The sequence below is a fragment of the Malaya genurostris genome, chromosome 1 (genome assembly GCF_030247185.1).
Source record: "Malaya genurostris strain Urasoe2022 chromosome 1, Malgen_1.1, whole genome shotgun sequence".
NCBI classification, from domain to species: Eukaryota; Metazoa; Arthropoda; class Insecta; order Diptera; family Culicidae; genus Malaya; species Malaya genurostris.
This window is the reverse complement of record NC_080570.1, coordinates 50,012,601-50,025,721: the sequence shown is the minus strand read 5'-3', so window position 1 is coordinate 50,025,721 and position 13,121 is coordinate 50,012,601. Positions and strand designations below refer to the sequence as shown.

The 13,121-nt window shown below is 36.9% G+C and overlaps 1 protein-coding gene across 12 annotated transcripts in view; it reads left to right on the top strand.

Annotated features, from left to right (window-relative positions):
* Nucleotides 1–12,821, top strand: part of LOC131439242 (uncharacterized) — a 684,657-nt gene extending 671,836 nt beyond the window's left edge. For all 12 annotated transcript variants that reach the window (XM_058610111.1, XM_058610057.1, XM_058610049.1 and 9 more), the window contains one exon: nt 4,064–12,821. In XM_058610111.1, the coding sequence (XP_058466094.1) occupies nt 4,064–4,306 (243 nt within the window). In that variant the 3' untranslated portion in view covers nt 4,307–12,821. The remainder of the gene's footprint in view (nt 1–4,063) is intronic.
* Nucleotides 12,822–13,121: the final 300 nt, after the last annotated feature.

The window sequence follows — 13,121 nt, the reverse complement described above, 5'->3', positions numbered from 1 at the left end:
GCGAGGAACCGTCATGGTTGCGTAAGAATGGCAACAATCGCTTCTTTAGCTATTATTCAAAATATATTTCCTTGTTTACCGTTCCGATAGTGATGAAGCTTTGGCTTACTCAACCACAACTGCATACTGCAGCCCAAATCAAAAAGTTTTTGGGAAATTTGGTCTTTCTCTTCGTCCTAAAATGCTCCTTCATGCCGTTCCGTTGCATGACTGTATAAAAAGACTTTCCGGAAAGCTGTTTAAAGTCTTATAGCACATAAGTTTCATCGTTCATTATCACATAGGATAACTTCGCCAAATATTCACGATACAACTTGCGACCTCGGATTTCAGCCGTCACATTCTGTTTATCATTGCGGTTCGGTTCAATCTTCTCCTTGAACGATTTTATACCATGCAAGGAAGGAAAGAACTTTTTTTTCAAGCCACAGTACGTAGTGAAACATCTGGTCTCTTCTGCAATATTTGCTTACCCTTAGCGTCCTACTGGTGATTTCTGAGATCCGTTTTTATTCCGCTCTCAGCCCTCCGGGATGTTGTCAAACGTGTTTCGAATGTTTTAAGAACGCTATGGACAGTGCTTGCTGGAGAAGAAGGCCTTTTTGCAACTTTTCTTACTGACACTGATCCAGCTTTTCATTGCGACCGCACCCAATTGTTTTTCGCACTTGCTCTTCTTTCGACGCCATCTTCGATCTAAAAGCTTGTAGTCTCATCAAAACTTGATTTTTCACCGACAAATGTGTCTGTTCTTTGTGTGAAATCAATTTTTTATGATACTACAAGCTTTTGGATCGAAAATAGCGTCGAAAGAAGAGCAAATGCGAAATGCAATTGTGTGCGAGTTAATCAGTCTGCGAAATATTTCAAGCGTTGATGAATTATTTCCAGAGATATACGCATTTAGGGGTGTCAAGATTTTGTGGCAAACAAGCCTTAACCACAGAGAACAGACATCCAAGTAGATATTTCAAATGTGTGTAAGAAAATTAACGGTTGTTTGATAAAGTGTTCATCAAGTAGCAAATCTCCTATAGAGGCGTTTCGAGCAGTCTAGCGTTCGAGGTTTCATACAATGGTATTTTATGTTGCACACAGTTTTTGTTTGGCGTCTATACAAGGAAGTTGAAAAATGTTCATGTGGCGATTTTTATACTGGATGAAAATTTAGAACAACGTGCGTGCATCAAATTTTGTGTTGCAAATGGATTTAAGTGTTCCGAAACGTTGAAAATGTTAGAAAAGACCTTTGGTGAATCGTGTCTAGGAAAAACACAGGCATACGAGCGGTATAAACGCTTCAAAGGTGGTCGTACAAGCTTGGATCATGATGAGATCCCTGGCCGCCCAACAACATATGTTACTGAAGAAAACATTGAATCGGCGAAGCAAATCGTGTTGCAAAATCGTTCTGTACCGATTAGAGAGATTGCTGTGTTGTTGGGCATCTCTTATGGATCAGCCGAACACATTTTCACTGATGTTTTGGGTTTGAAACGCGTCGCTTCTCGACTGGTGCCATAAAAGCTGAATTTCATTCAAAAACAGCGTCGTGTTGATGTGGCCAAAGAGATGATTTCCAACGCAGATAGTGACCCCAGATTCATCGAATGCATCATAACTGGTGATGAGGTGTGGATCTATGAATATGACGTCGAATCCGCACAACAATCGACCGAATGGCGCTTCGAAGGCGAGCCGAAACCATTCATTATAAAAATCGCCACACGAAAATTTTTCAACTTCTTTGTATATACGCCAAACAAAAACTAATCGATATGCGTCAAAATTTGACAGAATGTGTATAAAAGTTTGCCAACGTTGAGAGAATAAAAGTTTACCGATTGGACAAGCGCGGGAATTTTAAAATGAAAATTCTGGTTCTTTTTTGATCATAAGGTACATAGAAAATTTGCGCCCAAGGCAAAATATCATTTGTCACCTACGTCGTTAGTTTAGTGAGCTTAAGTTTTAGGCTCTACTTCATCTATGGAAGGTGCGATTTGGGGAGAAGATTTAGAATTCAATGGAGTTATAATGTAATATTCATTTCAATAGCCTAAACTCTTTGGAATCGAATTCTCGATTAAGGGGCGGGTAGAGTCTAACACTTTTGAAAAATCATTTATTTTTTTCTTTATATTTTCGTATAGTAAAACATTTGAAGAATTTTCTGTGAAATTTTCAAGCCTATTGTAACGAAGCCCTGGAAGTTATGGATCTTTATCTATGGCTATCTCATTCTACGAAGAAGCAAGAACTCAGCGCACAGGCCCAAGATTTCTACTTCGATTTACTTCAAAACTTGACAAAACATTCTTGGAATGTTTCGTTGTAATAAATTATAAAAGAAAAAATATGATTTTTTGAAAATGTTAGACCCTTCGGGCTCCCTGGAGTAATTAATTGTTTCTATTGATTTTAATAGACAAAAACCTTTAAACGCGTTTTCCTCGAAAGCAGGATTTGAAAGACCGTGTCCATCGATTTCAATTTTTTCATCGTTTAGACCCTACCCAATACATTCACACAAACTGAGTTTGATTAGATTCGAAGATAATTGAGAATTTCACTGGATTAGTTTTCGATAATAATACACCTAAAAAAATCTTTTTGGACAAGAAAAAACTTTTTTCAGATAAATTTCTTAAAACGAAATTTAATCCAAATCAAAAATGACGTTTTTCTTCTGTAAATCGGCTTTGATTTTTTCAGTGAAGTGAAGTCATTTAGGAAATGAAAAAAGTTTTCGGTTTGATTTACCATTTTCGACTAAAACCATTTAAAAATGGCAAAAAAAATTGACTCTTTTCTAAACAAAGTCTGGATGAACTTTGGAGCAAAAAAAAACAAAGTATTCGAAGATCAGCATACAATGTGAACCAACTACAGCTAAGTTATTATTCAAGAAATTATCCTAGTCTTATCAGGAATCAGAACTAGTTGGCACAAGTGGCACGTTCCCTAGTTATTTGGAGATTTGTACCTTTCCCTGGCTTCTCATCATTTTCCTGATGGGAAGAGAAGGATAAAAGCAACATGGAAAGGAAATGTAATGTGGGTGAGGTGGGAAAATAGCATAAAGCAAAAAAGAAACAAATCTGTCTGCATCCACGAAAGGATGCTGAACGATTTACCGGTGCCAAAATTTACTTTTAATGAAACCTCCAACCCTCGAGAGGATTTAGAGATTTTACAAAATCGACACAATTCTGTATTCCCGGAAGAATGCAGAACGGCTCGCAATATGTATGAACAGAAGTAAATTCGGCACCCCATAAGGGATGTCAAACAATCTGCTAAACCCTCTTAGCGTAGAAACAGAAGAGATTCATTCACTCCAAGAAGAACGATGAACTCCTCTGACTATTGCTCCTTACCATATTTGGTGAGATAGAATATCCTTCAATATTAGCTTACCATGCACAGATTCAATCATGTATGGAGAATCAAAAAACCTGGATACGTAGTTGTGTCAATGCGGGGACAGTATTGTATTGTATTGTATGAGAACAAATAAACAGAAACAAATTTACTATTGATGGTTTTAGCTCTACTGGAATTCATATAATATGAAGAATATGAAGTCATCGTTCTACGAAGACCGGTTATACGGCAAATATGCCGAAAAATAGACATATTTTCTGTCAATGCCTTCAATTAGTCTATCTAACTGTGACACGGAGTTTTATGCTCCGCAAGGGCAAAGCGACCCACAAATGTTTCGTTTCCGACTGCCTTTTTTAGGCTCCTGCATCAGTCATCGGCACGGAAATACACCTTGACTTGCGAGCTCCCGTTTTAGTCGCTGTTTACGACATGGAACAGGAAATCAGTGGATCATACTTGCCTTCCCTCTCTTTAGCATGAACCATTAGCCCCCAGTTTTTGTAGTTATTTTATTTAGACTTTTTTTCGTCGTTAAAACGTATATCCAAATCGTAAATATTTAACAAATTTTCCTTAAATTAAAATGTTTTGTTTAGTTAATGAGTATGCAAATGTTACACAAAGATCACGCCTCTAAAGACTACGAATGAAGCATACTTTCTATCTCCCGCAGGACCACTGTACAAAAATCCTCGAAACCATTAGCCACCAGATCAACACCCAGCACGTCGAGATGTCCGCCCACCGTCTGTTGAGCATCTTCAAGATGGCCGAGGTGCAGGTAGTTTGGCCGGAAGTGAGTCAGGCCGGACCACCGTACGATCGGTACCGCCATCAGCTGCTCATCCTGATAGCCCTGACCGCCGTTTCATTCATGCGATGGCGACAGCAGCTATTGCAATGGCCGGTTACGTGACGTTAAGCTCGTATCACACGCTAGCGTCACATCAGCACCAGCAACACCATCATCATCATCATCATCATCATCTGCATCGTCATCATTGAATGTCATCACCACAATCGCATACGATATCGTCCAATATCTCCAAATACGCTTCGTTTTCGGCTTCACCATTACTAGAGATAGCAGCAACAGCAGATTCAAGCGCCCATCATCTCATCTAGGGTTGTCGTTGTGAGAGAAAGGTTTGTAAAAAAGAAAACAACTATTACTCAATAATACATTAAGCCATTGTTACACTATAACCATATTAATAACTATATTGTGGATGACAGAACAAACACATCTAGGGAAAAGTTACGTTTTTTACCAAACAATAGCGTTGGAGTTTGTATAAAATAAAACTGGCAGTTTCTGGTTTGTTTATCAAACTTTATTTTCTACTTAGATAAGTAGGATTCCTTCAACGGATTAAAACATAGTCATGGTATGTTTGCGTGGTTGACTGGTGGAGTGCCTCGATGCTCTCGAACACTGTTGCGCAGTTCAGATATGTATAGCGAAATAAATATATGATTTGTGTTCGTCGTTAGTTCGTGTGTAGTTAGATGAGCGTTTTCCACTACCGATTCCTAGTCAAGTCATCTCTTCAGCGGGAACTCAGCTTACAATGGGCGAAATGAAAGAAATCAAAGCCTGCCCGAACAAAACTAGAAAACTTTGATGTGACTGTTTGTTATTCAATATTTGACATGGTTACCTGAAAACTCCTGATTCTTCTTTCCAGTTTCATTGAACATTTTCCTAATAAATAACCAATGAGTGGTTGGGAAGATTGATATTCTCCAAAAGCTCTTTTTTCTACAACTTAGAGTTATCGTTGTATTGGTAATGAAAACCTGATGGTTTTGGTAGGAAAGTGGAAAATTCATTAGATTCAAGTCTAAACAAATTTGAATTTACTCAGGACATCGCTCCGTGTCAGATAAAACCTTTGTCAGGAAAGCTGACTGGAATCCATTTACAACAAAATATAAGAGAAGATCACAATTCGTTTAATAATTTGATTTGAGTTTAATCTGAGGCGAATATATCCTAGGACAGGACCTGACTACTGTTAATCTACTTTTCGAGTCAGTTCAGACCAAGACTAATTTCAGAAAGCCAGTGACTGGCACAATTCAGAACGCAGCAAGTGATTATAAATATACTTTTCTACCCAGCGCTTGAGCGAAAGAATTGGTATAGAGCGAGACGACTACTGTTTGTTGTCTGATGAACATAAAAAGATGTTCGGATATATGATACCGGCCGTGAGGCGGCTAGGATTTTAATCATGTTCGATGTACGCTTTACCAGACCTAGTCGTGTGTTAGAGCCGTGTCTATCACAAGGCTTAGGATGGCGATATGGTAGCGCGTAAGCACGGAATACATAAGAACGCAGGTTCGAGTTCTGTCTCTAAGTGTATCTTTTTTTCAAAAAATAATCATTTCTGTGAGTTTTTCATTCATTTGGCTTCTCCAGTATATGTTTCCTCTCAGTCATTGCAAAAACTGAACTTAGTTATGGCGACTTTACGTCTTTACGTTTCAGAGAAATTCTACACAGAACTTTGAGCGGTTTGTTATTTTGATTGTCGTATTGTTTATAGACGATATTTTATTTCATCAGAAAAAACAACACTTAAAATATAGAAAAGTTCCCACCTCTAAGTGGACATCATGCTCAATTAGTTTTGATATTTCAGATTTTGGTGCATGCTAAACGCAAACTGTTAAACAATATTGAATTGGTAACCTTTTCCGTCACGAGATGGTGTAACTGTGATGTCTTTTTCGATTTGTATTGGATTTCCTGGAGCAATCAATATTGATATATAATACGTTTAATTCTACCGCTAATTTCGCATAATAGCAAAATGCATTAACTAAACAGAAGAGAGTAGGATCCTTGTGGCTTCGAATCATAGGTAGAAGTCGTTTTTGTGACCATTATTTCATGTATACTTCGCTGTTCGTCGAAACGGTTTGCAATGAAGTGTTCCAAAATCTTACCGCAGTTACAAATAGCTTGTCGAACTATAGCATTCTTATCAAAATTTTCAACTTAAATTGGTGTCTCGAACTGTCAGGGCTTGCAAATTAAAGCAACGAATAATAACAAAAGAGTTCCAGCCCTCTGTACTATTTACACACATTCGTATATCTGGTAAAATTCACAGCGCAACCCAAGCAAGGAGAGATGCTTGGTTCGTTCATTAATTTATGAATATATGCGTCAGCTGATAGGTGGGTTAAAATGCAAAATTCTATACAATGTTGGAAATATTTCTAAAAAGTGACCTTATTTAGTCTTGGAGTACAACCATTATGTTCAAAAATGATTTCTGTAAACCTACACTGAGAAAACACCATAAACATTGCCTGTATACGGCAATATAGCTCCAAAGCTGTGCCATTTTCTTACTCACTACTACCAGTCACATCAGAGTTTTCAGTGCGTCATAACTTATAAGGCTAACTATGATTTCATCCATCGATTCATTTCTTCTCATTGACACATTTTTGACGGAGAACTTCCTCCCTGCGGTATTTTAGATCGATTCGGTAGAAGAGAAATGCAATTTCTGACTAGTTCTAGTCAACGCTTTAATCCTACAGTAGACGATTGTGCAGCGATCGAAAATGAGTTGGGAATGAGAGTGTAGATTTTGAGTGTCCGGTGCTGAGCAATTGGGACTGGTTGTTTTGGTGTGCGTGTGTCTAATGCCGAGCAAGGACAACAATAGTGGATTTTTACAGATTTCAGGTGCGTGAAAATTCGTAGAAAAACTAGATTGGTACTTTCAGAGAAGGAAAAAGCTTCGAAAGGTTGCAGAATCAAGTACTGTATTATCAGAGCAATTCGAAAATATTTGTCAACTAAACTATATCGCATGTCGTGTTTTCTTGTGTGATGACAAGATTATGTTACATACAATTGATTTCTAACTTCGAGACATCATATTAAGAGGCGGTCGCTTGGAGTAGTGTGTCAATCGCACATTAACATACATGTAATGCTCAGGTACCAATCAGATATTTATTGCTCATAAATGACATTTGAGCATATTCATTTCCATTCTGAAGCACAATACGGAGCACTCCTGGACACAATATCTGCGTCGATTGCACAATCAAGAGCACAGTTTATCATTCTGGTTATTACATCTTTTAGACTGATCTTGCGAATAGCAACATAAAAAGGAGTTCTTGCGTTAAACTCAAATTTAGAGTAAGAGTTACTCACTATCATTAATGGTAACTTTTCAATTTTTTTTTGCGTTTCCATGTATCATTTGAAAATGAGTAACTAGTACTCAAACTGTGAGTAACTGTTTCTAAGCGTGTAGGTTTCGTCGGTTGTCGCGTCGATACCCACTTGTATGTGCCTGGCAGAGTTCCCCCCATACGTCTGGCAGAATGCCGACAAGAGTCTGACAACAATGCAACAACCATTTGCGGCTGAGAATTTCATCTAGCGGTTATTAACGGTTTTGCTACTGTCGGATTTTTGTCATACTAGACTGGCAGGACCTTTCCTAATTTTGAGCGGCTTTTGTGTTATTTTTTTCATTAATATTCAAAGCTTCTTCTCTCAATTGACCAGTATTTTCATTTCATTTACCTGGTCTCAAGGCTCGTTTTCATGTTTGGATGTACATGCAGTATTGACGAATATCAACTAAAATCGAACAGAAAAAAAGAAGGAAGAGCGATCTTGCAAGACGTGGCGTGGCGGGAGAATGACGTAATTTTGACTGCAAACTTTTGACAGCTGCCGTAATCTTGTCAGGCTTCTGACGACTGCCAGAATTTCTCACAAGCAGGTAGTCTGTTTTATTTCGTTTTTGTCTTGAATACGACTTACTTTACTATGGAGCGCCTTTTCAAAATTTTCCCTGTACAAAGGATTGGGCAGAACTTTATCGCGAATATCTTTTCATGTACTCAACAACATATTTTTTTCTACAAGCTATCGGCAATATGATCAGGAATTTGTGATTAAATTTTCAACAGTGTGAGTTAACCATAAATAATCGAAAAACAACGTTTTCTAAAACTTTTGGAAATAATGAGAAAAACTCGTCACGCTTGCTCACCTTTTTCGCACCCGGACGACGGTTTTGAGGTGGTCAAGCACATATCAGTTCCGATTATATACTGGACGAGTATAAAAGGTAAACTTTGATTGAAAATCGTCCTGAATGTCAAGGTGAAGTTCTCTCACAAACATCAGTAAGAACAAACCAATTATAAAGTGTGAAGCGCTCAGGTCGTGCTTTCATTTGGACTTCGATCGTCGGAAGCAACCGTCGTCAGTAATGATAGCAGACCTTTGCGTGGTACAAAACCTTAAACGCTCAGGTCGCAGAGCCAGTTTCAAAGAAGATCATCATCCTGCTGCTGGTCGTTTGCATTAGAGTAAAATGCAACGAAAAATGAACAACAATGGGGAACATTATGCAAATTCAGCGCTTCTAATGGCTGCAAATTTTATCTAAAGAACTATAAAAATTGCTTTTTTACAAATTACATCAATGTAGTTGCAAATCTGGGATAATCTGATTAGCTTTGTGCAATTTTTGCAGTGCTAAAATCGTCGCAGTGTTTACTATCGTTTATACCCAATCAGTGTTTAATATCTTAGAGGTTTACATAATTTGGCCCTTCTGAATGTCAGAAATTACACTGATAGTTTCTTTCACTGTAATATTCAAATCCAAAATGAAATAATTGACATCAAAATTCTGTATGTTGTTATTTAGAACCATATTTGTATACCCAAAGAATTATGTGAAATTTTCTGTTACTATACTGTATACGGCCCATTTTTTCAACCAGTTGCAGTTTGTGGTAGAACTTTCTGCTGATTTGTTTTATAAAATGCATAGCACTTACTCAGAATAGATTCGAACTCAACTCGTCACTCTCCATCACGAACGCCTTCATAAAATGTTCTTTTCAGAACCACTGAAGTCAACTGCACTGCCTGAAGTCAACAACAATTGTATTCTTTCATGTCGGCGGTAGCTTTTGTTCGTTTGGTTCTCTCAATTTGAGGTCGTTCTATTGTTCACTACACAATACTGTACTTGGTTTCTTCTACCCCGAACGTAAGCGGTTTTGATTTATCGACTGACTTGGATGAGATGTTAAAGCGAACTGATTACATTAATTTGACTAAAACCAAAAAATAGTTTGGTTTTTTTCAATAGCCAGTTTAGCTTATTTTTTAAAAACGATGTACTCAATGTGCTTATTTGTCTGATAATTATCTGTCAAACTGAAAAATATACCAAAAAATTCCTGGATAGCTGTGAAGTTTACCAAAAATCGAGCACTCGGATGTTGAAATCTCGGCAAACTAGCAATTGATTTCAAATCAAACCAGTTTGGAATTCCACAAACAGTTTTAGTAATCATTGCCTACGATTTTTGAGGTAACACAATTGTGAAAACAGAACTATGAAAACATTTCTTTTCATACAACTACTCCCGAAAAGAGTGATATTTTGCTTTTGAAATTAATTTGGAATTACGAGGCATATTGGAAAAGAAAGGCCTTTCATTCCAAAGCTGTAATACGTTAAAACTTGTACACGATGTTGTTTTAATTCAGAAGTCATTTGCCTATCTGTGCATGCAGTAAACAATGTCCGCGATAGTCTAAAATATTTCCGTTAGTAGAGAAAATCGCGTTCCCGTGTGCAAATGATTTTTAGCTTCTGAAAACTATCGAAAGTTATTCGAAGTCAATGATGTTTTTTCATCTAATCATAAAGTTTGTTCACATTTTCGTTGGCATGATTATCATAGTCATGTCAAAGGCGACTACATCGAGCCAATCCGTGCATCATGTTTTTAAATTTAGCTGGGCATTTAGAAAACCAAGGGAATGAAATAGCACACTAATGAACTGTTTCGATCAATTAAAATGTGCATATCCTGATCTTTATCCTGATTAATGAATGTTTCTTCTCAGTGGACTGAAATTATATAAATTTCAATTACCTACCAGAGCAGAGAAAAAAAAAACAATTTCACTTAAAATACTATTTTGCTACCACACAAAAAGCAACAGTCGCAATCGTGTATCGATTTTCACCAATCCTTCCGACGGTAAGGATCTACCGCAAGCATAACATAAAAATGGAAGAAGATAATTAAATTCAAACAAAAACCAAAATACCCCCGGTACTGATACGAAGCAAAAAAAAACACATTCGGTTATCCTCCTGAAACATGATATGTTTATTCAGTAGCACAGAAACCGGAGCCAGACACTCAATGGCCGTCCCAGTATGGACGCACTGTCAGTCGGATGAGCGCGGGTGAAACAAAGTCAGACATTGGAGCAATTCAATCAGACGCGGCCTTTCATCCTGGCCCTGGCGTTGTGTCTGTTTCATCCTAGCTGATGGGATTCATCAGATAACACTTTCAAATAATGCTTTTTGCAGTTTACTATCGAAGATAGATTTCGACCGAAAACAAATTGAAATATTAACTTGAAAACATAAACATTCGAATAACTTTTCAAAAGTACCTCAAGGAAACCACCTACCACTGTTGACAGTAGTACTGTTCTTGAATGACGAAGAGAAGATGCTTGCTAGTGTTTTGTTACTATTCAACAGTTGTTGTTCAAAATAATTCAGTACTTGATTCCGACATTCCTACCATGGTTTGTATCCCAAATTCCGAAATCGTGAATGCTTGAGTGATTTTTTGAGAGACGGACTGAGAGCGATGAAAAGTATGATGTATGACGAATCCAAGCAAGATATGATAAGATCACAATCGTAAAAATATGTCTTCCTGAAAACAAAAAAAACGTGTTTAAAAATAGTACATATGTAAAATCTAATACACCTAAGAAATAGTTTATATGTAAAATTGAACGACACTGTCGTTATCGTCGTCATCGTCGTGGTCATCGTCATCGTCGCCGTTATTACTGTCTACTAACAAAATGAACCGAACGACAGACGATCGACACCGTAGGTATGTTAGACAACAACAACAGAAAAACCAACACTTAGATAATGCTGTTATAATATGGAAAGTAAAACTGTTAGAAATATCAAACGAAAGTGGAACCTAAAAAAATATTCTATGAGACCGAAATAATGTTAGCAATAAAAATACAACAGAATCCAATATTTAGCGAGCAAATCTAGGAAGCGAACTAGCTAATTTTATGAATATACTGTAAATACTGAAAATCTCTAGAGATGGGTAAAATCATTAATAGAAATCCAAGTGAAAACAGAAGCGCTATATACATATAGAAAAAAGCATGTTTAGGTGACAAAAGAATTTGAAAAAAAATGTGTGGCAGATTAGTTTCCACAGCTGAAATGTTTTTTACTTAAAAATCCACATCCCAACACATTGTATATGGTTGCATTAGAAGAAAATGTGGGCATTTTACCAAGCCAAAAACAAAGTAATTGCTCTGATTTCTGTCATTACGCATAAGAAATATTTTAACTAGCATAAAACAAACAATTCAACATAAAGAAGAGGACAAAAACGAAACACATACACACATTTGAAACACTGATACATATCAATTTACAAAGAATAGAAATAATGGCACTCTCCACTGAGGGCGAAGCGAACATTATTATATCAACACGTTTTATTCTGCTAAAATCGAACCAAACTATTCACACGAAGAACACATACACAACACACACATCTACACGAAACGAACTCACACCAATCTAACACGGATTTGCTTTCTTTTTCTCACTTATGTTCAGCAGTGTTAAGCGCTCTATTGTTAGTTAGTTAGTCTCTTTTTCAGTCTATAGCGAATCCAAACAAAACAGTAGCATCATCCCTTGCAATGAAAAAAAACAAACCAAATGAAATAAGACAAAAAAACAAACAATAAGAAATAGAAACTCTACAAAATAACCGATAGAAAGGGAACCATTTTGTAAAAACGGAGAGTTGGGAACCTTGTGCTTGTATACAATCGTAGAAAGTGTGAAGGCCAGCAGCCATCAGAACCATTGAACAATAACCGATCTAAGACATTAAGAACCCTAGAACTCAATCAACCACATTTCGAATTTGAAACTATCATTACTGGGTTTGGTGAGGAGAAGAGAAACAGCTGAAAAAAAAACAACAAAACAATCTACCACCCAAACCAAACTGAACAAACCAACAAAGCGTTTCAAACAAAAAATCTTTTTCATCCTGTTTCGTTCCGTTCCACGTTCTGACCACAATTGAACAAAAACAAGTTAAAAACACGTTCCAAACCAATACCAATAGGTTACATCGGATCACAGCCGAACTTTACAACAGGAGTGGAAGTGAAACTGATGCGAGCGAGAGAGAAAGAGAGAGAAAAACAGAAAAAAAATAAAATATTTGTGCATATGTGTAAGGAAGTAGACGAAATCAAATCTTTTGTGAGCTACCGGTTGAAGGAGGGAAATAAAAAGAAGAATGTTTGAAAACTAAAACTTCACAAGTGTTTAAATTCGATTGAAAGAAAACATGTTCCGTTCTGTTATGTTTTTTTTTATTGTTGCCTCCAACACTAGACATTAGCTGGTTCTTTACATTGTCGATATACAAAGGAGAATGTAAGTTTCTACAACCATGAATATTTTCAACATGAAAGCGAAAAGATTACAGAGACATGTAAGGAAAATTACAGAAATAAAACGATTTATGATAAACCTATTTTAATCCACCTAGTGGAGGCACGATGCTTTTCTCATATTACTCATACCACCATAAATATTAATGTGGAGTTAGTA